Here is a 26245-nt window from a genome sequence, read left to right as displayed (position 1 = left end):
CTTTCCTATTCTGATGATTATTTCCATACATCTGAATAATATCCTATGTCATCACTGTTTTATATTTTGTTTTCCCTTAATTTTCTATTTTTTTTCTGTACTTACATAAAATGCTTTTTTAAAAACTAATTTTTTTCTCCCCCTCTTAATCCTATGATTTTGTCTATGTGCTTATTCCAAACCTCCCTACACCCCATACCAAAATGGTCTTCTTTGAATTCTTTTTTCTGAGAAAAGTTATATTGTTTGTTTGTTGAGACCTTCTGCATAGACCTCATCTGAGGAAATCACTTATTACTTTCTAAGTTGTATCAGCTCCTTCTAGGACTTTGTTTCTTGGTTTGCTCCCTCATTTTGCTGCAGTATGTATTCTGAATGATTTTCCCAGGAGAGCATTAAGGCAGGTAAACTATTCAATTCCTTGTATTTTGTGGCTGCTTTATTACGGCTCGCTTGATTCACATATTGGCTGAAATGCTGATTGAAAATATGAAATAAAAATAATTTGTACCCAGAACTTTGAAGGCTTTTTCTTGATGTTTTATAACATGTACAAATGTCCATTTAAAACCCTAAAGCCAGTCTGATCTAATTTTCTATTTTCCTTTTTCTTTCAAAACCTTTCAGGATCTTCTCTTAATTCTTAATATTAAGCAGTTTTACAACAATGGCTCCAGACATAGTTCTCCATTAGTTCAGTCTCTGTTGAATTTGGTCAACTCATTCACTTTGTAAACACTTGTTTTTATCCATTCCTAAGAATTCTCCAATCCCCTTCACATACCTCTATTATTTCCTCTTTTTATCTTCCAAAACTTAAAAGAATTTCTAATTTGCTGATATCTCCTTTTCTGTTGTTTAGTTACAGCTTATACTTCTTTTGTCATTTGGTATTAGCTTAATGAACTTTGCAAGGGGGAGGAAATAAATGCTGTTAAACTATTTTAAAGTATTTATATACTTACATTTAGAACTTTAATTCATTTGAAATTTGTTTATATTTATGTTGTGAAATAGGAGATCAAGTTTATGTCATTTGCCAAAAGACTATTGACTGATTATTGACCATTAGTCTGAAGTAGCTATTCCCTCTACCTGAACACTCCTCCCTCTTCACACTCAGCTCACATCTCAATTCCTTATCAAGTCTTAAGTAACCATCCATTCTGTATGGCTTCCCTCATTATTTTCTGTTTCATCATCTTGGCTATTTCCTTCTGAGAATATGGAACAATCTCTAATTATCTTTATTACTTACATTTTTTTGTTGTTTATTGTGTGTTTCTTCTATCATAACATAAACTCCTTGGTTATAGAGACTTTGTTGGTATTTTCCTTTACTGCAATCAGAGTTTTAGGTAACTGTTTTTTACTGCGTATACACAACTAAATGAATACAAGGATATGTGTGTCTATATAAATAAATATGTCTATATAAATGTGTTTCTATACTTACATATATATGCATATATACTTAATACATACATACATTCATATGTTGTATATATGAAATAAAATCTTGGAAAACAATTTTTTTTTGCCTTGTCTTGACAATCTGTTTATTTTATTCATCCATCAGAATTTTGAATTTTTTTGCTTAGTTTATTCTTAGATCTTAAAAACTTGCTTTTATTGTTGTCTGGGGGAATGAAACATAGTTTTGCTGAAAGGCTTATGCATGTAGCTGTTGGTGTAATGACATATTTGCATACAGCTACAGATTAAAGTTTATAATTTTAAACTTAATTATTGTAAATGCCTAAATAACAACATTAAGTTTCTCAGATTAAAAAATGATTTTATCAAAAATATTTATATGGGATAAGAACATGAACTATAAACTTCAGGAAAAGTCTTGCTATAGTTTTCACATAACCTTTTAAGGAAGACATTTTTAGTCCAAGAGGAAATATGAAGTTTCATCCAGACAAAGAGTCTATGTGCTCTGCTTTCCAAAAAGACATTGATACTTTAAATCAAATCAAAGGTAGTTTTACTACTCTCCGGAGCTACACTAAAGTTGAAAAAATTGAACACTGAATTTGTCATATAGCATCATTGGGAAAACATATCCTTACTTGAACTACTTTCTTGAAGATCTAACTTCTATGAAAATAAAATAATAATAATAATTATTATATGATTTATTATGTTTGTTGAGTTCCATATCAACATATTTTAATTATCACATAGGATTTTCTTGGTTTAAAAATACATATTACTTATCCTTCTAGTGTCATATTTCAAGTACTATTTATTCATTTATTCCAAAATGTTTACTTAATGTCCTATTTGCCAATCAATGTTCCAAGTATCAGGAATGCAGCAGTAAACACCAAAATTCCTGCTCTTATGAAGTTATCTCCTAGTAGAGAAAAATATCAAAATAAAGTAAAATAAATAATATTTCAGATAATAATAAGTTTTATGGAGAAAAGTAAAACAGAAAGAAAAGAGAGAAAATGCAACACAGAGAAAATGTGACACATCTTTAGCTAAGTAATTCAGTTAGACCTTTTGAGAAAGTGTCATTTGGGTGAGGGCATGGAGATGGTGAGGGAGCAATTAATGCAGCTATTCAGAGAATATTGTTCTAGGCAGAAAGAATAGCCAGGATGAAAGCCTATAGGAGCCAGCATGCTTATTAAAGTTTTTCAAAGATATCATCCAGTAAAATATCATTGTAAATTTTTTTTCTCAATACAGAGAACATTTCATAGTAGATAAGTCTCTCTTAGATATTTCAAAACATCCTTTAATCCAATAGCTCCAAAATTGAGCACATTATTATAACTGTCAAACCTAGTTCTCTTTTCACTTTGTCCTATATCAGAAAATGATATGTTTTTACCTATAGTTGCTCAAGTCAGAAAGCTGAATCAATATATGACTTACCTGTTACTGCATACCACATTATCTTAAAATTTAGTGGCTTAAAATGACAATAAATATTTATTAACCTCAAAGTTTCTGTGGGTCAGAAATTTAGGAACAGCTTAAGTTGGATCTTTCATCGGGTTACTGTCAAGATGTAAGCCAAAGCTGCAGTGGTATGAAGGCTTGACTGGGGTAGAGAATCTGATTTCAAGGTGGCTCAGTCAAATGATTGACAATTTGGTGAATTCTTTTGATGGAAGCCCTTAATTTCTTCCATGTAGCTATTTGAGTGGCTGGGAGAAGTGAGTGATCCAAAAGAGAGCTAGATAGAAACTGCAATGTCTTTTATGACCTAAATACAGAATTCATGCGCCATCATCAAGTCACTGTCAACAGGAGAAAAATTGGGCTCTACTCTTAGAAGTGAGGAATGTAAAAAAAAAAAAAATTGAATAAGTATTTTTAAAATCATCATAGTTATGCTTGAGATGTTCCCCTTATTCACATTCAGTTCCAAATCATCACTAAATTTTGTGGATTTTATGGATATCTCTTAGATTCTTCTATTCTTCTCCAACTCCACAGCTATTTAATTACTGAAATTATCCTCAGCTCTCACCTTGACCACTGGAATTGTTTCCAAATGGGGCTTTGGACAAAAGTCCATGTATTATCTATAAAGCAGTGCATGATCTGGTACCTACAAGTCTCAAGCCTCACTTATTATTAATATTAACACTCTAGCTCTATTCCAGACACACTAATATTCTGCTAGTCTCTGGTACATTCCATGACACCACAATTTCAGAGGTATTTTCTCTTGTATCTATCCATTCAGTCTTTTCCTGTGGGAAATTCTGGACTACTATTTTATCAGTCCCTCCTCTTAGAAATTTTCACTAAATTTTACATAAATTGATAGATTTCTTTTGAATTACTTAGAATCTGGTTGGAATGTCAAAACCAAAACCAAACTACTGAACAGGAAATGATACAAACCGAAATTTGCTTTAAATATTCACTCAATAGTTGCATTCTGAAAGACCTAATGTTCTGAATGAAAAGTTATTTAATTATTTAAGCAGCAAACTAGTGTGTCAGTTAAGTCACTTACAACTGTACATTGGCAATGTTGACTTGGAACCTCTTTAGCTAAAGTGGTTTCAACCATAAGTTGAATCCATGAACTGGGATGGATCAATCATTTTTTTTTTCTTTTATGCTTCTCAGTCCTTCCTGAAGCTTGCCTAAATTTCTCTATACTTGAGTACCATGGAATACAATTACAACCATCCAGAGCCCTTTTATATAAATTATGTTTAGTGAATTAGTGAATTTCTCTTTATTTCACTTAAAAATATCCCTGACCAAAGGAGTCATGGTATCAAAAGCAAAATCCAAACATTAGCATAAGGAGTTGGCATTTCTCAAAAAAAAATTTATACACACACACACACACACATATATATATATATATATATATATATATATATATATCTCATCATTTCTTTTAGTAAACTTATCTATGAAAAATGTGTGCCACTTTAAGTCTCCGTTTTAATACTGGTAAAAGAATATCTGTCTTGCTAAAGGCAAAACAACTAGTTAATGACAAAACTGGAAAAAAATACAAGCCTCCTTGATTTCCATCTGGAAATTCAACCATTGTACCATGATGACTTCCATTTAATTATCTTGTGCACTGAACACATAACAGAAACCATTAAGTCTATTCTAAGTAATTTCCAATGTATCTGAAACACTTAATTAGTTTTCTTTAAAATAAATAAGTCATTAAGAAGCTACAAATCAGTGAGTTAATTAGATGTGTTATGCCCTTTTAGTTCTTTCAGTTGAAATAAGCTAAAGCCAAAACTATAAAGAAGTATGGTACTACTCATGAGGATAGACAGTTTATATAGAAGTTATAACAGAAGTTTTTGTAGAAGTTATAACAATTATCATAAATTTTGAGCACAATATTCTACCAGTATTGAGTAAAATAAGTGATTTTATGACAAAAAATGAATATTATAGATAAAAAAGATTATATAAAGATTAGAGTTAAGAAATTTCAAATGACTGCACTATCTAATCCTGTTTCTATTTTTACTATTAAATGAGGTCTTCCTTCTTCATCCTATCCCTTTCCTATAACCCTGTATTAACCCTTCATATACAAACACAAATAATATATAATTATCACTAACAACTAGCAAGCATTGAACATAGACACCATAGACCCTAAAAAGCACTAATTTATGTAAGCACTGAAAGTAGACACCATTGCAATATCCCCATGACATTCCAATTTAAAACTTTCCAGTTCTACTATTAAATGACAGTTTTAATGATTTGATGATTTAAGTTCCTCTTGCAGATTTCTGTATCTTGATTTGTTCCTATTTCTGAATACTTGTTCTAAGATTGTCCTTGGTTATTTATTAACATCACTCCTAAACTGGATAGAAGGATAGAAGGAGAGAAAGTTGGATCTTCTTTTGTGTTAAACATATACTCTAAGCATGATTACTGCTAGAGTTGGAGGGTCATAGTCTGATGTTTGACATCTCCATCATTATATTTAGTTAATTTGTTTCAAAAATATTTATTCAGTTGTTACTCTGGATGCTCTGGATTTCTTCTGGGTCTATTAAAACAATTGGAACAGTCATGTTTGTTTACATAGTAGATCTTAGAAAGTAGAAGATAGACATTGATTGATTAATTCTACTAAAATGACAATTCCAATTGTGAGAAGTGCTACTAATGAGGAGCACAAACGTGGGAAATATTTTAACAGGATTTTACAAAATCAGAGAGAATAGTTAAGATTTCTTGAGAAAATGATACTTAAACCTTGAACATAAAGATAAGTAGAAATTAATTATATAAAAATAGGACCAATGAGCATTCCAGGCAAAGGTAACGTCTAGTGGTAGGTTGTATCAGAGGCGCTGAAGAGAACACAGTGAGAAGTCATTGGATTACAGATCTAAATTAGAAGGTAGGGCCAACGGATTGACATGATATGTGAAATAAAAAGAGGAGTCTGGATTATAAAAGATTTTTATCCCAAGAAATGGAAATATGGAGTTGCCATTAGCCAAATTTGAAAAGAATGAAAAAGAACAAGTGTGTGTGTGGGAACAGGAATATGATTTATGTGTGCTCTTATTAGAAAGCTGGGTGGCCAGGAATCTGTGATTCTTTTATTCTAGTTTCAGAAATTGAGATGATTCTAAGTTATGCCTAGTCTCTTGCAGGCCTCTACATTTCTGGTTCATTCTTACACAAGTCTTTGAGACCTTAAAGCCACTAGTAGGAGTTCACCCTTTGGATGAGTCCTCGAATACAGTTTTTGTCCCACTAAGTCCATAAAGCTTTCAAAACTTGTACACAAATTGTAAACCACTCAACTACTACTCAAGTTAATTCCCCACCCCACCCCACCCCCAAGAGAAATGCAGCTCTAAATACTTGGCTCCCTCCTATGAATTTCCTTTATCTTACGTCAGTCACAGCCATGTTATTTTCCATTGTGTTTTTAGCTCTTCAGTGCACAAATTTGTTTTAAACTTGTCTAGTTGTTTTCAGTATAAAGTTCCATTTGTTTAAAATGCTGGTTTACGGGGTGCCTGGGTGGCTCAGTGGATTCAAGCCTCTGCCCTCGGCTCAAGTCATGATCCCAGGATCCTGGGATCGAGCCCCGCATTGGGCTCTCTGCTTGGCAGTGAGCCTGCTTCCCTTCCTCTTTCTCTGCCTGCCTCTCTGCCTACTTGTATCTCTGTCTGTCAAATAAATAATAAAATCTTAATAAATAAATAAATAAATAAATAAAATGCTGGTTTATATATTTAATGTTAAGTGGCTTAGCAATAAACCTCTCTATATGCCAATTTCTTCACCTGCAATACATAGGTTGTAATACCTAACTACCAACATCATTATGAGAATTAAATGATATCATGTCTAGGTGCCTGAGAGATCAGGAAGCAGCTATCATATTTATCATATTTATTATAAATTAAAATAGTGTAGGCTATTTAAATAGTGTAGGCTCCATCAAACTGCAGATATGAGTTCAGAAATGAGATCACTTTAAAACGATAATCATATTTGACTGTCGTATTGCTCACAGTAGCGAGAATCAAGATCCTGGTGCCTTGTTAACTTTTAGTTATTTTTCCAAGTCTCCAGAGGTATTCTAGAATAGTTCTTTTATATTCCTCTACTATGGTCTTCTTTTTCAATAATTAGTGTCATCAAACTATCAACTTAAAGCCTGCTTCACTGCATGTGTCTTCATGGCAAAAAATGATTCCTTTTCTAAGGCAGAATGCTTTCATGTGAAATACTCAAAAACTTCACATATTCCTAGATGTCCCAGTTTTTCTTTAGTTCTCTTAATGAGACCAAAGCCATAAAGAAATGGGAAGAATGCACATCTCTTCAATTCTGTGTTTTGCCTTTTGAACAAATATCAATTACTTATATTTCTAAAACTCACAAAGTTCCAAATAATAACTGTGAACACTTTCTTCACAAAGCATTATAGCCCTACAAGACTGGTCGTGGAGCTATAAACTACAAGGTAAACTGTTTTTCTCCATCATACCCTAAACCTTCTCTGCCTCAGGAATCTGGGCACTGGTTTATTCTCTACAAGTCACCTTTCCTTCTGTGCAAATCAATTCAAGAAAATAGATGCATCGAGATTTGTGGCCCCATGTGCCAAGACTTGTCTCAAACCCTGTTTATGTTGCCCAGCTAAATCTTTCATATATTCTTTCAATTTTAAGATGAATTTAGCAGAGGTAAATAGTTATTGACAAATATTCTAAATTTATCTTAGAAGCACCCATATTTAGTGGTTATTTCTGTCTTTTAAAAGTGGAGGTATTTTATTTTCCTGTCTCAGTGAGAAAGACAAAGGGGAGAAAAGAGGAAGGAAAAGGACATCTTTTCAATGAATTTTGATTTTTTTTAGAGAGAGAAAGAGAGAGGGTGTGAGCAGGGTGAGGAGGGGGCAGAGGGAGAGGAGAGAGAGAATCCTAAGCAGACCCTGTGCTGAGAATGGAGCCAAGAGCATAACTTAAACCAACACCAAGAGTTGACGCTTAACTCACTGAGCCTCCCAGGAGCTCCACATTTTGATTTTTATTTTAATTCTTAAGAAAAAAAATAAGAAAGATGTTTCTGTCAGAATTTCTTCAGAAATTGAAGTCTCTGAACTTTCAAGTAGCGTGGCTTTCTACAAATAAGAATATATAAAATACTTAACAGAGACAAATGTTTGTTAATGAGAATGCATATGAGTCCACACACAGTTTCGAAGAAGAGTTAATACTAAATAGTTAAGAGTAGTTAAGAATAGGTAAGGGTAAATAGTAAATAGTATAACTAATAAATATAGTACTTGAGGCAGTAAAGAAAAGAAGAGCCAAGAATGGGAGGCAGACGAATTAACAGATTTGAGACATTCATAAATAAAAAATTCTAAAAAATTCAAAGCTATTTGTTTTAAAAATAGTGATCATGAGTAATTTGCTAAGAACCTTAGTAACTTGCTATAAACATGATAGTTTTATTGATCCTCAATATGTTTGTACAGATGATGATGTTGAATATTTAAAAATGAGAGAAAGATTCCGGATTGGTCATGTAAAGTTTTATTACCAAAAGCTCTCTTCAGTGACTCTCTTCAATACTTCTCATAAGATAACCTACTAGTGTTCACATGGTGCAAGCCTCAGATATTATTGTATTATGAAGAAAGTTCTAGGATTAATATGCCAGAGCAGAGGGGTGCCTGGATGGCTCAGTTGGTTAAGAGGCTGACTCTTGATTTCTGCTCATGTCATGATCTCAGGGTCTTGGGGTGGAGCCCCACCTTGCATGCCACACTCAGTGGGGAGTCTGTTTGGGATTCTCTGTCTCCCCCTTCCTCTTCTCTTCTCCCCGCTATGCTGTCTCTCTCAAATAAATAAATGAATAAATCTTTTTTTAAAAATATGCTGGAGCAGGAATCGTAGGTGATAGAAGTCTTCCCATATGCTTCGCCTCTAACATTTTCAGAAAAGGAAGGGATAAATGATGTAGATATTTTTTTAGCCAATTACTCCATGTAGTTTTGTTGGCAATAATTCCTTCTGAGTCAAAATTGTGAATCTTTGGAAATAAAATCAACTGTCTCTAAGTGGTTGGATGGTTCTGTGTCATTGAAAGGAACATAACTAGTAAAGAAAATTGGAATATTTCTTGGCTCAAATTTTCTCATTTTTTATAGGCATCATTCTGCAAAGCTTGGTTGTGAATCTCTGTTACAAAACATGAAGATTTGGCTTAAAGTGGTAGAAAGAAGGGAGCCAGCCAGCCAATCATTCTCTTCACTGTAGCCTCACTTTCCAGCTCCTGCTCACAGATACTTCCCAGGGATTCTCTGTAGACCTCAAAAGGACTGAGACAGAGTCATCTACTGAGCTGTGAATACCTTAAAGATTCAAATTTGTGTTCTACATACTTCAGCTTCTTAGTACAGTACTTTGTACCTAATAAATTGTGAGAACTCAAATTCATTGTTTCAACATTTAACAGATTTTTAAGTGCCTTTTGACATGAGAAAGGATATTTTTATATAATAAAAATTCACTATAATTTTATAGTTAGTGAAATTCTCTCAGTTTTACAAACCTCCGTAAATCCTCTCCTCCACAAAAACAGTGAGAAAACTATCAAAAAAATGTGACAACCAACTTTTTCAGAACTCTGGCAAATAATCAGAGATTTGCAGTAATACATGAAGGAATTAAATCAAGAAAGACAGCTGAATATTCATTAAGAACAATGGAATTTGTGGCTGTAACTGTCCTGTTCTTGTCCTCCTTCCTTAGTGGCACAGTAGCATTGTAAACCAATGGCTTCCAATTACAGGAAAAATCAATAACCTGGAAGTTACTGGAGTGGGCAGAAAGGAGTTTGAATTCCTTTAAAGCCTCATAGTTGGAGGTCATTATTTGACCTGTCTGGAGGTTTTCTGGAAGATTCCACTTGCAAAACTACTTCAGACCTAACTTGGAGCTTACTCAGTATGAAGGGTCTTTTTCCTGGCAATGTTTGTCAAAACCATTTAGAAACAATGTTTTAACTTCCTGGGTGCCTGATGCAGTGAGTAACAGTGGGGACAAACAGCAGACTAATCAAAAAGCTTTAAAGGAAAATCAATGGAACGGGTATGTCCATAGAGGTTTGGAAAAGCGTACATATTTCTGGGTATCTAGAAGAGTGCACATATGTATGGGGCTATAAGCATGCCCAGAATTATAGGCCTGGTTGCATCCTTTCAAAATTCATATGTTGAAATCCTAACTCCCAATACCTGAGAAAGTGACTTTCTTTGGAGATAATTAATATAAAATGAGGTCATACAGGCTGGTTCTAATCTATGACTGGAAGAGGAGACCAGGACACAGACAGGTGTAGAGAAAGAAACAGAGAGGAAATGACCATTGGCAAGCCATGGGGGAGGCCATTAGAGGAGATTAGCTGTGCCAACAACTTGATCTTGAACCTCTAGAATTGTGAGAAAGTTAATTTCTGTTGTTTAAGCCACTTAATCCATGATACTGTTAAGACAGCCCTACCAAACTAACAGAGTTGTGTGCATGCTCAGGAAAGACCTGAAAGGATCTTAAGCTCTGAACACTGGCCAGCCTTGAAGCCCTGTGCAAATGGCAAATAAAGGCAAAGGCAGAGTTATCAATTGTCTGACTCAGTATTGAAGGTGTGACCTCATTAACACAGAGCCTCTAGAAAATTCTGGGAGATTTATTGGTTTTAGAAATTTAAGAAAATCCCTGTCCAATTATTAGGTGATTTCTAGGTCACCCAGACAGATAATTCCATGGTCATACACAATAAAGGATGTAGACTTTACAGAATTAGTTCAGAAAAGCCAATTAAAACAACAACAACCACCACCACCACCACAAACCTTAGGAAGGAGGGAGAATATGATTTACTGTATTATATAAAATGTCCCATTTCCAGTAAAAATATTATAAGACATTCAAAGGAAAAAGGTCTGATTCATACACAGGGAAAAAAGGACAATCAATAGAAACCTCCCTGAGAAAGCAGAGAGAGTAGAATCACTGGACAAAGACTTAAACCAGTTATTTTTTTTTAGGGTTTTATTCATTTATTTTAGAGATAGAGAGAGAGCTAAGGAAGGAGCAGAGGGAAAGAGACAAGCAGATTCTATGCTGAGCATGTAGCCGAACACAGGGCTTAATCCCATGATCCTGAGATCACGACCTGAGCCAAAATCAAGAATCAAATTCTTAGCTCACAGAGTCACCCAGGTGCCCCGAACTTTAATCTAGTTACTTTATTTCATTTTTTAAAAAGATTTATTTATTTATTTGAGAGAACATGAACAGGGGTGAGGGAAAGAGGGAGAAGGACAAGCAGACCTCCCACAGAGCCGGTCATGGGGCTCATCCTAGGAGCCTGGGATCATGACCTGAGCTGAAGGCAGACGCTTAACCGAGTGAGCCACCCAGGTGCTCCTAAACCAATTATTTTAAATACATTAAAAACAAAACAAAACAAAAAACAAACTAAAGAATAAAAAAGGAAGTGTCACAATAATATCTCCCCAAATACAAAATACAAATAAAGAGATAGAAATTATAAAAAAGAACAAAAGAGCAGTTCTGGAGTTGAAAAGTGGAATCACTCAATGAAAAATGCACTGGAAGGCCAGTGCTAGTTTCCTGTGACTACTACAACAAATTACCACAAACAACAGTGATTTATTCTGCCACAGTTCCAGAGGACAGAAGTCTGACGTCAGTTCACTGGGCCCCAAACAAGGTGTTAGTAAGACCACACACCCTCCAGAGGCTCTAGGGGAGAATTCCCCTTCCTGCCTCTCCTGACTGCTGGTGTTCGTTGGCTGTGCATATCCCTCTAATCTCTGCCTCTCTGGTCACAGTGCCTTTCCCCTCTGCCTGTAGTCGAATAGACCTCTCCCTTTCTCTTGTAAGGAGACATGTCACTGCATGTAGGGCAGACTTGGATAATCTGGAATAATCACCCTCATGCAGTGCAAAATGTGAGCGATTGTCAGTTTAGCATACATAATATTCTATTGTTTTTTAAGAGATGAAGGGCAGGGTATTACTGGGTCAGATCCAGGTAAGTTGGTTTATTTGTGGTTAGGAGTGTGTAGAAGTTTATTTTCTGATACCTGAAAGGAAGGTTTTGTAAAAGAAATGCAAGGAATGGTTTAGAAGCAGCAATCTGTAGTTATGAGGGCTTTGACAGTCCTTTCTGCCCTGTGTTCTTGGGCTATGGAAAATGAGCAAATGCTGCTTAAGAGGACAGGTGAAATTTACGTAAAACCAGATGGTAGAGAAAGTTCTAGAGTTATTGAGAACATAGTGGTTTGTTACTGATATTGTTATTGTTATTATTATCATGATATTATATTAGAATAAATTTTCCAGAGGTCATGGTGGCATGGAGTTCAACTGACCAGTAATAATCAGAGGGAAAATGTCACAAAGTAATATAAAGCCAAAAGAATAGAGAGAGGAGAAACTTCTAGTCAGGTAGAAAGCATGAAAGACAGAGAGAGAGCCACGGGCCTGAGAAGTGACTAAGAATGTCCAGAACTAGATAGGACTTTAGAACTGCACAGTAGTTAATGGATGGTGTTAGCTGGGATTCTCCACTTTCAGAAACATCACTCTCACATTATGATTGATATTGGATTTTAAAATTGTGCCTCTGTGTGTGGTAGATAATTCAATAGTGATAGCTGTTAAGACCCATTTTCACTACTTATTAAAAATTCCAGCAGGAGGAATTTGATACTGCTGACATCAAGCTGTGACCACAAAGACTCAGGGCCTGGCAATGCTCTGAGTTGAGTGACAGAGCTGGGAGGCTCTGATGACTGACAATCTCCAGGAAATAACATCAGCTTGAATATATCGGTTTCCAGCACGTGTGCTCAGGAAGTCTGTTGCACTTCCCTGAGCAAAGCTCTATAGATGAAAAGAATTATTTGATCTTAGCAAGCATGCCCTGGCATTCTGTGGACCAGCCTAGGTGAATGAGGAGCTGGATGGGGTGTTGTGGCATTTGTGGGTTTCTAGGATGAGCGCTGCATAAAACAGAAAACATTTGAATGAAAAAAAGAAAAGTGCAGTAACTCCTTACTTTTCCTGGACACACACTCTCATTGTATAATCGCCTGATGCAGTAATAACATTAATGGTAATTTCTCAATCTTAATGCACAAAATTTTACATCTGAACAAAAGGTACTATAGATGAATGACACAAGGTGAAAACAGAATGAATTTAACTAGATATGTTACTAATCTAGGAAGCATCTACTTGAAGAAAAGAACATTACTATTTAATCTGTAGGACAGAAGTTTTATTACCATTGAAAAGAATTCACAAAACTTGAAAGGTGATGCTTTTCCCTCAATAAAACCAATTAAGAGTTATATTTCACAGCTAACTTTCACTTTTCTTATGCCTGAATCACTAATGACACTTCTAACTAATATTTGCAATTAAAAGTCAAGTTTGGATGAATACAAAATTTGAAAGCCTACTAATTTGGAAATGGCTTTGTTTCCAGACTTAACACAAAATAGTGTGACCTCTGGCCTTTGGGCCGAGTACATACAAAACCTTATACATACTGACTGTAGATCTATAAAGACCTACCTGTTATTAGATAACATTCACTGCTTAGTATAGAAAGTTTTCCTTTTTGTTTTAAAAGGTAATTTGCTTGCCATTTTTATTCTCTATTTGTAGTGACAATTATTAGGAAGACTTCCCGCTGTCGTTTTTTGTCAAATCTGAATGTTCTTCTCATTTGTAGCTTGGTTGCAACGAAGGAAACAGACAGTGCACGGTCTCGAAGTGCTCCAATGTCGCCTTCTGACTTTCTGGATAAATTAATGGGGAGGACGTCAGGATATGATGCAAGAATCAGACCTAACTTTAAAGGTAATTGTTCCACTTATTATTTTGTATGAAGTGCATTTTGAATATGCCTAAGCAAGATAAATTTTCAGATTGATTCCACCGAAAATTCTAATGCTTATTTCCAGTAATCTTTCAAGGACTGTATTACTCAATGATATGTCTTAAAAGGAAAAAAAAAAAGCTAGTCTCATGTTAATAACTCTTAGAATTTGTCTTCTTTGGACCGATACTATTTCCTTGTCTTTCTTTGTTGTACTTATTGTCGTAATGATTCATTTTAGAAAAAATTTATATAATTTCCTAAAATGAATATATATTCACTACATATATGAATATATAAATATTTTATTTTCATATTTTTGACAATTAATATATTTTCCTATAATATATTCCTAAAATGTATTTCTACTCACTGGAATGGAAGCTTCTTTAGAGATGGCAATAAACCATATTTTAATTCCCCACAGCAAGACTCTCTATATTGTGGAGAATCAGTTACTGAATTTATGAACAGGGAAAAGAGTCTGAAAACTAAAAGCTACAGATAACACTTAAAAAATTATTCCATCTACCAAATATTTTGCCTAAATTTATAGGAAAGAGTATAATTGTCAATTCAGGATTTTTTTTTTAATTCTACTGTTTAATATAGTGATAAGCAGCACATTTATACAGGATATATGTAGCTTATGTCCCACAATATGTCCTAGGTAAAGGATGAGAAAGCTACTTCCATGCCAATACTTATTTAATATATCTTGACTATTATTCTATTTCAATAAAGAAAATAATCCAAATGATAAGAATGCCTATCTCTTCCATGAGATTCAGTTAAGCTATTTTCATTCTTTAGGGTGAAAGGAAATTCAATGTAGTCTACAATAATTATTTTTTTCTTGAATTTGTTCTTGTGGGAGGAAAAAAGAAAAAAGAATTGCTTAGCAGTGGTTTAAGAATTATTTAGAGAGGACTGATAAATACTAAGAATGGGTAGCAGGAGAAAAAATTAAGAGTAAAATTTGTTGATAATTTATAAGTAAAAAATTACAAATTGCCTTAATTTCAAAATGATTCTGACATGTAGATTGCTTTTCTTGATTTGTTTTTAAGAATTTTGACCATATTTTAATTTTATTTTTATATTTTTTGACTATAAATATATTTTTTAAGATTTATTAATTTATTTATTTTAGAAGAAGAGAGAGAGCATGAGTGGGGGGTGGGCAGAGGGAGAGAGAGAGAATCCTAAGCAGGGTCCACACTCAGTGCAGGGCTCACTCAAGGTAGGGCTCCATCTCATAACCCTGAGCCGAAATCAAGAGTCAGATGCTTAACCGACTGAGCCACCCAGCTGCTCTGACTATAAATATTTTTAACTGCACAAGAGGAAAACACTAAATGCAAGCTGTGAGAAATTAGTACAGTTTAAGGGATATCATACACAAATGAAATGAGATTTCAGCATTATGAAGATCTTCTACAAATTGAGGAAGAGCAGTATCCTTAACTTTAGGTTTGAAACTAACTTTGAAAGGATCTTGAAAAATATTCAGTTGTCATATTAGTAAACAACGAGAAACATAATCAGTCATTAGTGGATTCATTATGGTGATTCTATTCGGTGATTCAGAAGTACTGCTTGGTTTTCACTGAAAACTAAAGGGGAAAATGTATTCCATTTTTAAATATCTGTGAGCACTTAAAAAAAATCACATAAACAGACTCAATGGATATCTTAATAAAAATACAGATAAGTTGTTAACCACACAACAGCTGTCCCAGTGCCTTTGCTGCTCTCTTGGAAAGTTTACTTTTATTTTATCATTTCAATCATTTAACGGACAAAGGAAATTTTGAGCTGTCTGAAATGTGATTAATATTACTATTTATATGTGAGACCCGGAAAAAACTGAAAAGATCTGGTCTTGCTTAAAATAAGCACTGATTTTCTTTAAATAAACATACATTTCGAAAAACTAGCTGATAACTAAAGTCAGTTTAGAAGTTAGTAGACTTTTTTAAAATTGAGAATAGGAGAATCCATATTTACTTCCCAGTGTCCTTAAAGGAACAGAAAAGAAAGGGGAGAGGGTTTTCTCTCTCTTTTATGGTTTTTCAATATATCTTATACTCTGAATATGAGAAAAGCAATTGGGTCCTCATTTGATTACCACAAATAATGTCATTTTTTAAAAACCAATACCTTAATGGATTAGTTCTTAGCTAACTGTCTTGTTTTTACGACCTCTTGCTAAGAGTGAGCTTTTGTTGTCTCCAGGGAAGCTCACAACTTCCTCCCCAAATTAAGCACGTTCAACAGTTTCATTTTATTGAATAAAATAACATCATAATCCTTTGACCATCATTTCATTGCCTAATATTGAAATATAAATAAATTTAAATATTTTTGAGGTACAGAGGCATTAACAAACTAAATCTAAGGCATATCAGAATGATGATGAGACAGAGAGGAAAATTAGCCTTTCTATTGTCAGGTACCTAAGGACCCACCATGCCTCTATACAAAAAAAAAAGTTAATTGGGCAGAAGTATGATGAAAGTGTTCTGGTAATGTGCAATATTCTACTAGTCTTTTTTTTTTTTAAATAAGCAAAATTAAGTAATTTTTTTAAAAGAATGGGAATGGGAGGACACCTGCATGCCTCAGTGGGTTAAGCCTATGCCTTCTGCTCAGGCCATTATCTCAGGGTCCTGGGATCGAGCCCCGCATCGGGCTCTCTGCTCAGCAGGGAGCCTGCTTCCTCCTCTCTCTCTGCCTGTCTCCCTGCCTACTTGTGATCTCTGTCTTTCTATCAAATAAATAAATAAAATCTTAAAAAAAAAAAGAATAGGAGTGGAAATTGGCCAAAACAGGTGTAACAATATACTACAATAACTTAATAGATTAAGTCCTCACATCTTCGCAGATTAAAATGTTGATAAAAACTAATAATAAAAACTAATAATAAACATAATTTACCTGGATAATTGCTTAAGCAATAGGCAAGTGTTTTCAAAATATAAAAACATTGGGAAAAACCTCTTGGGGTGTTTAAACTCTCAGGGATTTACACATTTTGTAAGAGAAAAAACATAAAATCTCAGTATTGACCTACTCAGACAATTTACAGAGGAATGTTCAATCCCATTAGCAATCAGTGAAGTACAAATTATAATAATGCGATAGTATTTTCACCTTTCAAAATATCAAAATTTAAAAATAATATTAATTATTTCAGCTCAAATATATTATTATGAAATTATTTCTGGAATACTGATTTTAAATTTCTGATTGTTTTCACAAATATATATATACATCAAAAAGGAAAATATATTGCAGACCATAGTGGAGAACAACTATTAAAAAATATCAACTGGCTTTGTTAAAATGTTATTTTGATTTTGTTCTTTCATATACTGCTAACTTAACAAATCTAGATGTAGACATTTTTCTTTAACATAAATTATGATACTTGTTTGTATTTTTTGCCACATTTCTCTAAAACAACCTACACGTTTAAAAAAATCTGACCTGTTTAAGTTTATTTTTTTTTAAGATTTTATTTACTTATTTGAGAAAGAGAGAGAGCACAAGTGGGGTGAAAGGCAGAGGGAGACGCAGACTCCCAGCTGAGCAGGAAGCCCAATGCAGAACTTGATCCCAGGACTTTGGGGTCATGATCTGAGCCGGAGGCAGATGTTTAACCCACTGGGCAACCCAGGAACTCAAGATTAAATATTCTAAATAGGTTATTAAAATATACCACACAAAAGTAGAAATAAGTGATTCTCTTAAAACACTTTAAATTGGTACCAAGCACAGATAGGACAGTCTCTTCATCAAAAATTATCTTAGTAATTAAATTAAATATAACTATTAGCTACTTATAAAAATAAATATTGAAAGAAATTAAAACATTTAAATATCCAACCTCACCAACATTTTATTTCTTCTTCACTAATTAATCAACTGTTCTCTTTCCCTCCAGAACGCTTGTAACTGATCTTAAACTTTTATGAGAATCAATTTTCCCCAAAAGAACCTCTGTGCCTTGAGGATAATTTGAATATGAGAACAACTCCAAATCTCTATCTTAGTTCTGTTATTTATAATGATTTCTTGAACTAATATAAAGAATACACTTAATAACAACAACTGGGTTTAGAAATTATCTGAGAGGGCACCTGGGTGGCTCGGTGGATTACGCATCCTACTCGTGATTTCCTCTCAGGTTATCATCTCAGGGGCATGGCATTGAGCCCTCCATTGGGCTCCTCACTGAGAATGAAGCCTGCTTAAGGTTCTCTCTCCTTCTCCCTGTTCCCACCCCCCTCAATAAACAAACAAACAATCTGAGAGTCTGCTAAAAAGAGTTAGCAAGTAAATCTTCACCTGTCCCTAAACTTGTTAATCCTTCAACAGAGGATAGAGTTTTGCCCAAATCATTATTTCATAAAATTTGGTCTTAGCAGAAATGGTATGTATAGAAACCATTATCTCCATTTTGAAAGACAAAAATAATAGGCAGGCAACACTATTTCTTCCCTGCAGTTTGAAGTCCTTTCTCTTTCGAACTTTTCCTATCTAGCAGAAAGCAGAAATGGAAGGGCACTTGGAGCTCCAGATGATTAAAGGGAAGAACCCAAATCCTATAACCGGCAGTTTCTCGAATTTGTATTTACATCTGGCTCTTCATTTAGTTTTCAAGTTCACATCTTTCTTTTTTTGTTAAGTTTTATTTCTATCTCTTTACATACACAGAGATAGAAGAAAACACTTTCTCATTTTCAGAACAGGAGTAAGTTGATAGACACATTTTCTGAGCCCTGGTTATTTTATTTTATTTTTTTTTTAATTTCTAGACTTTCTAAAGAATGATTTTAGGTTTACAGAAAAATTGACCCAAAATTACCAAGAGTTCCCATATCTCCCCTCGCATCTGCCACAGTTCTTTTCTATTGTTTACATCTTACATTAGTGCAGTATATTAGTTAGAATTGATGAATTAGGGCACTTGGGTGGCTCAGTGGGTTAAGTGTTTGCCTTCAGCTCATGTCATGATCCCACGGTCCTGGGACTGAGTCCCACATCGGGCTTCCAGGCCATGAGGAGCCTGCTTCTCCTTCTGCCTCTCCCTCTGCTTGTGCTCTGCCTCTCTCTTTCTCTCTCAAATGAATAAATAAAATCTTAAAAAATAAATAAATGAATTCTGGTGGTTCTCAATACCAATATTAAAAAAAAGAATTGATGAATTAATATTGATTAACTATCAAATATCTCTTCATCAACAGTTAATAATGATGGTGTTATTATGAGCTTAAGTCCATTGTTTACCTTAAGGTTCACTCTTTGCATTGTACATTTTATGGGTTTTGACAAGTGAATTACCCACATATAAGTACCATTACTGTATCATACAGAAGTTTCACTGCCCTGAAAAATCCCCTGTACTTCAGCTACGAATGTCACTCTCTCTCTCCACCCAGATCTCTAGCAACCACTTATCTTTTACTGTGTAGATTTTTGTCTTTTCTAGAATGTCATACAGGCAGATTCCTACAGTGTGAAGACTTTTCAGATTTGCAGTATGCTTTTAAGAATCCTCCTTGTCTTTTTGTGGTTTAATAGCTTATTTCTTTTTATCATGGAATAGTATTACACAATAATCTCTTGTTTAACCATTTGACATGAAAGTAAATTTATACAATGAGGGAGCGACAGAATTCTAGCTGAAAAGTTTGTAGATGTTCCATTGTCTACTGACATTTAGCATTATAACAAAAATCAAAATCTTACTGTGATTTTTTCTCCCTTATATGTAGCCTAGATTTTTTCTAACTATGCATGTTTTTCTTTTTTAAGAAAAAGTATGGTTTATGGTAGCATTGCTTTGTGTTATTCCCCAAAACAGCTCTTTCCCTTAAAAAAAATATTCTGATCTTTCATCATCTGTGTCTGATACACTCCCACTCATACCCTTTACCCTTTTGTCCTTTTTCTCTATATTTAGGGAGGATTGTTCAGATTTGTTCTGTAAATGACTCTTTGATATTTTACCTGGTGTCATTTGGAATATTTAGGAAGATTTTTAGTCTGTGATTGTGTTTTGGTATCTTCACAGTCCTCTTTATCCTGAACCATTTTCCTTGAACGTGACATCACGGAGTTTGTATTACACGTTGTTAGGCAGGTGCTATTTTGTATGTTTAGCTGTTTGTTTTGTTTACAACAGCAGCAAAATACAGGCACCTGAGCTTGGTAGAAATTCAGTTGTCTAAAAATATTAGTGATGAAAAGCAGCACTTCCTTGCCTCAACAGCCCTTCTGCACAGTTGTGCTTCTTTGAGGCAGACTCCAAAAGTAAAATCCATTAGTTCTGGTGAGAATCGGTTCCAGTCTGTCTGATGGTCTCTAGGCCTTTTGCAAAGGATGCAGTATAAGACTCCTTTTCACTAACTAGACTTCTAATTTAATGCCTCAATTCTCTTATTCTACCTCTTCTGTTTTCCTTTACTCCCCCATGATTTCTCTTTTCTTCCTGAAGGAACAATTATGTTTATTCATCGTCTTTACTCTCTTTAAGCTGCTAATTTTCTTATATGTGATGGAAAGTTTTGGAAAGATTGAGTCGATCTGGGCACTGATAAAGGCTTTGTCTGGTTGTGTGTGTCTGTGTGTGTGTGTGCATTTGTGTAAGGAGGTGGCTTGCTGCTATTTATCTCATGGAAAGGGGAATCTGAGACATTCCTGCCCTAAACAGAATTGTGCTGTAGATGAGTGCTGAGTGTTGTCTGGGCTTTGGTTGGTATCCTCCAGATGCCAAACTATAGATGGCTTTAGTTTTAAGGTACTGTCAGGAACTCTGTTTCCTCCAATCATATACATTTTTTTTTTTAACTTTTTGCAAAGAGTTAGAAGTTGAATAAATTCTGGGAATCTAACACAGGGCATTGTGTTTACAGTTAATACTATATTATTAAAAATTACCAAATTGCTATTTAAAATCTGCTGAGTGGGTAGATCACTTATGTTCTCACCACAAAAAGAAACAGTAATTATGTGACATGATGGATGTAAGTTAAATGCTAATGTGATTTTCCTATTGCAATATCTAAGTGTATCAAATTAACACAGTGTGCGCCATAAACTTAAACGATGTTGTATGTCAATGATATATCAGTAAAGCTGGAAAAATAACACATTTTGAAAGTCAGCATTGATTCACAGAACCATATTATTTCCAATCGCCTTAATGAACTTATCTTTGCAAAAAGTATATAAATAAATAAATAAAGTTATTTTCATACCTTCAAAAATTTCTGAGGGCTAATTAAAAACAAACAAACAAACAAACAGAATCTTGTCACTTGCAGTGATGTGGACGGAACTGGAGGGTATTATCCTAAGCGAAATAAGTTATTCAGAGAGACAAATATCACACGATCTCATTGAAATGAGGAATTTGAGAAACAAGACAGAGAATCATAGGGGAAAAGAGGAAAAAATGAAACAAGATGAAACCAAAGAGGGAGAGAAATCATAAGAGATTTAATCTCAGGAAACAAACTGAGTGTTGCTGGAGGGGAGGGGTGAGGGAAGGGTAAGGTGGCTGGGTGATGGACATTGGGGAGGGTATGTGCTATGGTGAGCTCTGTGAATTGCGTAAGACTGATGATTCACAGACGTGTACCCCTGAAACAAATAATATATTATATGTTAATAAAAATACATAAATAGATAGATAGATAGATAGATAGATAAAGTATTTAAAAGAAACATTTCTGAGGGTTAAACCCCAAGCCATTCCTACTCTGTGGAAATATGGGCGGGAAGCCGGGAACTTCTGAGACTAACCCATGGCCTCTCCCTGCAGACTCCTTTTAACTTCCTACCTCCTTTCCTGCAGAGGATGACCCTAAGCTTTGTGGGTCCCTGGGTTGTTCTTAGCTCATTAGCTCCCTTCTCCATGCAGTCCCAACCTGCATTTATTTTAAACTTACCCTGTTCCATCGATCAACCATTTTTTTTCTGCCTTCTATATTTTATGTCATTGAACTAATTATGACTTTCCTTCCATTCTCTTTGGTGTGATGTGTTTAGTCTCATTTTTATTTGCTAACATCATTTGATACTCTCAGAGAGAAAGAAAACTATGTTCATCTTTCTATCTTGAAATAGAAGCACCTAGGAGTCATTTGAAACTAGAAGCCAGTTTAACAGATGAAAAGAAATCGGAGAGCAAATAAATGTACATCCATAGACAATAAAATATTATTTTACTAGGCCATTTTACCAACTGTTTCTGGATTTTACTTCTTTCTTTTGATCTTATTGTTTGATAACCCTTAAGTATAATTTGGATCCAGGCAGAAAGTATTCTCTTAGCAATCACACCAATACATGTTCCTTCCAAACTTTCATTGCATTTTTGTTACTTTTGTTTTCATTCTATCTCTAATGGTTACTTTCTTTATCTAGAAATAGCACTGGCTATCTTCACAATGTCTTTGTGGCTGCTGTCTTTTTATCTGTAATATTTGTCTGTATTAGTCCCTTTCTACCACATCACAAATCCAGTTTTCAAATAGTCTATTCTGCTATAACACATTCTAACCCCAGAATGGCATGTGTACCTAATATTTATTTCCTACCTGGTTTCTTTTTTCAGGGAAAAATACAAGCAACTCATTTTCTCCATTTTAACTATTTATACTCAGGCAGACATTATTGTTCTTGAATAAAGTGCACAATTATTTTTTGAAAAAGGTGATTTTCTACTTACATTTTTACATAATACAAGGTCATTTTAATAGGAAGAATGTCTTCAATAAGTCTTTCTAAAACTATAAATGTTCACCTGAAATGCTCACAAATTGAGATTGGTGGCCCCTACATTTTATGTTTTCTTTGATTTTTAGTTTTTAATGTATTTTTCTGTAGTAATTTCCCTTTTTTTTTTATTTTAAAACGACCTCAGATTAACAGGAGATTTGCAACTACAGCACAAAACTTTTTTTTTTTTTGAGCCACTTGAAAGTTGTTGACCTGATGCCCCAATACTTGAGCATATTAGACAAATAATATTTTCTTAGACAAGCACAACTTAACTGTTGAAACAAGAAAATTAACATGAATATATTGTTACATTCTAAATTGTGGACACCCATTCAAATTTTATCCATAATCTGAATAACAGCTTCATAGCAAAAGGACCCATTTTAAAATCATGTCTTATATTTTATTTGTCATTTCTCCTTGATTCCTTCATCTGAACCAGAACCTCATGCTTTCTATGACTGTCATGATCATGACTTTAAAAATTATATTATTATCCTTTTACTTAGCAGAACATGTTTCAGTTTGCATTAGTACTTTTCTTCACGATTCAATTTAAATAATGCATCCTAATAGAAATATCACATCAGTGATGCTTTGTTCTGATTGCATTTAATCAGATGGTGGACCACATTAATCTTTGCTATCACTGTTAATGTTCACTTTGATAATTGATTAAGCTGGTGTATTCCAGGATATATCTATACACATACATGTATTTGCATAAATATATATACACATACACACTTGTGTATATTCATATATATATACTAATTTACATCTCTGTCTCTACTTGTCTACTGAAAATCACGGTTCACACTGATATTTTTGATACCATAGGTTTATTCTAGCTGCTGAGTTACCATATTTTAACTTCCTCATTTGACAGTAAGAAACCTGGCTCCCTTTATCCTTAAAATAATGATGTATTTGATCAACATGTAATAAATCTCACTTGTCTGCTGCCACTTCCTCTCCCACACAAATGCCCTAGGGTCAAGATCAGACTCTGACTGACCATGCCAGGATGCCCCCACGTGGACACTCTCATCACCCTTCTCTAATACTCCACATCAGCTGCCCCACTTGAGGAATATCCTCCTCACTCATTTTGGCTCCAGCATTCTGTGTGTGTCTATATATCCATTCTCCACGGATGTCCTTCTCATCCTGTCTAGTTTACCACATTCCCCATTGTCATCTCAACATGGACACCCATCTTTTATTGCCTGACTGAATGGCTTTAAGACTGCGTTTTCAGGACAAAAAATGGAAGGAAAGAGAATAGAAGGAAGAAACTAGATCTTATTTTTATGTCATAGTTTTCAAACTTTCTTCAAGGATCAACAAATAATTTAAAATGTGGATTTAAAGTCATCAAGTTTATTTTTGTCAATTAAAAAATAAAATAAGGAGCACCTGGGTGGTTCATTCAGTCAAGCAGCCAACGCTTGATTTTGGCTCAGGTCCTGATCTCAGGGTCCTGAGATGGAGCCCTGCACAGGGCCCCATGCTCAGGAGGGAGACTGCGATTATCTCCCATTCTCCGTCTGCCCCTACCCACTCTCCTTCTCTCTCAAATAAATAAATAAATAAATAGAATCTTTAATGTAAAAATAAATAAATAAATACAATTAATATCTCTCCTTGTGACATAACTACATATATATGTGACATGTACATACAGATGTACATGTATATAGATGTAAATACAACATTTTTTGAGATTTAGTCTTTCAATTGCATTCTATGTCTTTAAAAAGGGTGAGGTTTTAATACAACATTATGCTAAACATTTCTTAGAATCATTTTCATGAACACTTGAGCTGGTTTTTGTTTGTTTCTTTGTTTGCTTGAGCTTTGCCTTGTGAATAATTTTTTCCGAGTATGAAGTGCAATAATATAATTGCCAAGTCTTTGCAATGCACTTTGTAATTTTGCCTTTATGCATCTCTGAATTTAAAAGGCATGTTCTGTTTCTTTAAAGGACATCTAAAAAAAAAAAAAAACATGCTGCTGAAAACATCTGCAAGTACTGTTGTTAGCTTTTCAGGGCCAACGATGGCTAATGTCATGAACAATTTAAAGGCACAATTTGCCATATGGATGCTATAGCAATTATTTTCTCCATTGCTAAACAAAGCAGTGTATTAGATGGATTTAACAGCTTTTGCCCTGGCACAGAGAAGTAGCAGATTGGCCAAGGATGGCTAAACAGGTGCTCTCTGTAATGGCAATAGAATATCTACAATCTTCTCTGAGCTTCATTCTCTACAAAGTTTTCGAATATACGTTTCAATAGCTAAGATAGAAAGATTGAGATTGTTGCTCTGATCTGCCATAGACCAGAAGCTTCGAGTATAGACAGTGCTTTATAAACTTTATGGTCCTGTGTCCACTTCATTCTTTATATCCATCTCCACTGTCTCTGCCTTGGTCAGGGCCATTCTATCTCCCATCTGGACTATAACAATAAATTCTTGTTTTCTCTGTCCCTAAGCTTTTGCCATCCATTCCACAACTCACCATGTTGTGTTGGTTCACTACACAACCATGATCAGAAATCTGTAATGGCTCCCTCAGCTTCATAAAGTAAATTCCAAATACTTTGTATCACATCGAAGAGATTCCATGATCTAGTCCAAGACTACTTTAAAAACAATGCTTTTTATTTTCAAGTTGCTTTATACTTTTAGTATATTTTTAAACTTTCTAAAGATAAAATTAATTTAATTTAATCAATTTAATTTATTTTGATTAATTTTCTTAAAATTATATATATAACACACATTTTATATATATATATATATATATATATATATATATAAAACACACATACACACATATTTCAAGTCAGTGTCTGCTCTAGTTTTGAAATTTGGAGTTAAGGTTTAGTGTCCTGAATTCATTCACCTTCTTTCTGCTGAAGAAAAGAATACACACCTAAGTAGTCAAATGGGAACCACATAGCACTCTTGTGTGTTTCATAATCAGGCAAAGAACACATGTGATAACCACTGGAATAAATAAGAACACTTATACCTCAGAACACTGTGATTTACTTTATTACCACGTGAAATTTAGACTTTGAAACCAGACTGGTTTTCTACCTTTAGGAGGAGCTTTCTGTATGTGATTGGAGGCATGTTGAAGAGGCAAGGGCTGAAGTCTGTTTTATAGAATATAAAATACCGTGTTCCCAACTATAAGTCAAAGCCTCAATTAGTTACTCCCTTGACAATTACTCTTCTGTGGAAACATGTTATTTTCCTTATTGACCTTTACTATGCAAGCCTCTGGTCAACTTGGGATGCCAGTGCCAAATTTAGGGAGAGACAAATAGATCAGAGAAGTCCTTCTCCTAGCACAGGACTCAATACTTCCGCTTTCAGAACCTTCCTGGAATCATTAGGAAGTGCCATGAAGCCCAGAGGACACTGAAATGCATTCGAACAGATATCTCTAACACATCCTAAAGCCTATGCTGAATTTTTACCTTCATTCTGTTTTTCAC

At 34.4% G+C, this 26245-nt stretch overlaps 1 protein-coding gene across 2 annotated transcripts in view; it reads left to right on the top strand.

Moving 5' to 3' along the window:
• Positions 1 to 26245, top strand: part of GLRA3 (glycine receptor alpha 3) — a gene marked incomplete at both ends in the record, with an annotated part of 181118 nt that overhangs the window by 28260 nt on the left and 126613 nt on the right. For both annotated transcript variants that reach the window (XM_080797670.1, XM_080797669.1), the window contains one exon: positions 13789 to 13916. In XM_080797670.1, the coding sequence (XP_080653796.1) occupies positions 13789 to 13916 (128 nt within the window). The remainder of the gene's footprint in view (positions 1 to 13788; positions 13917 to 26245) is intronic.

This window comes from Martes martes (genome assembly GCF_963455335.1).
Source record: "Martes martes genome assembly, chromosome: 2".
NCBI lineage: Eukaryota > Metazoa > Chordata > Mammalia > Carnivora > Mustelidae > Martes > Martes martes.
This window is presented reverse-complemented; position numbering and strand designations above follow the sequence as displayed.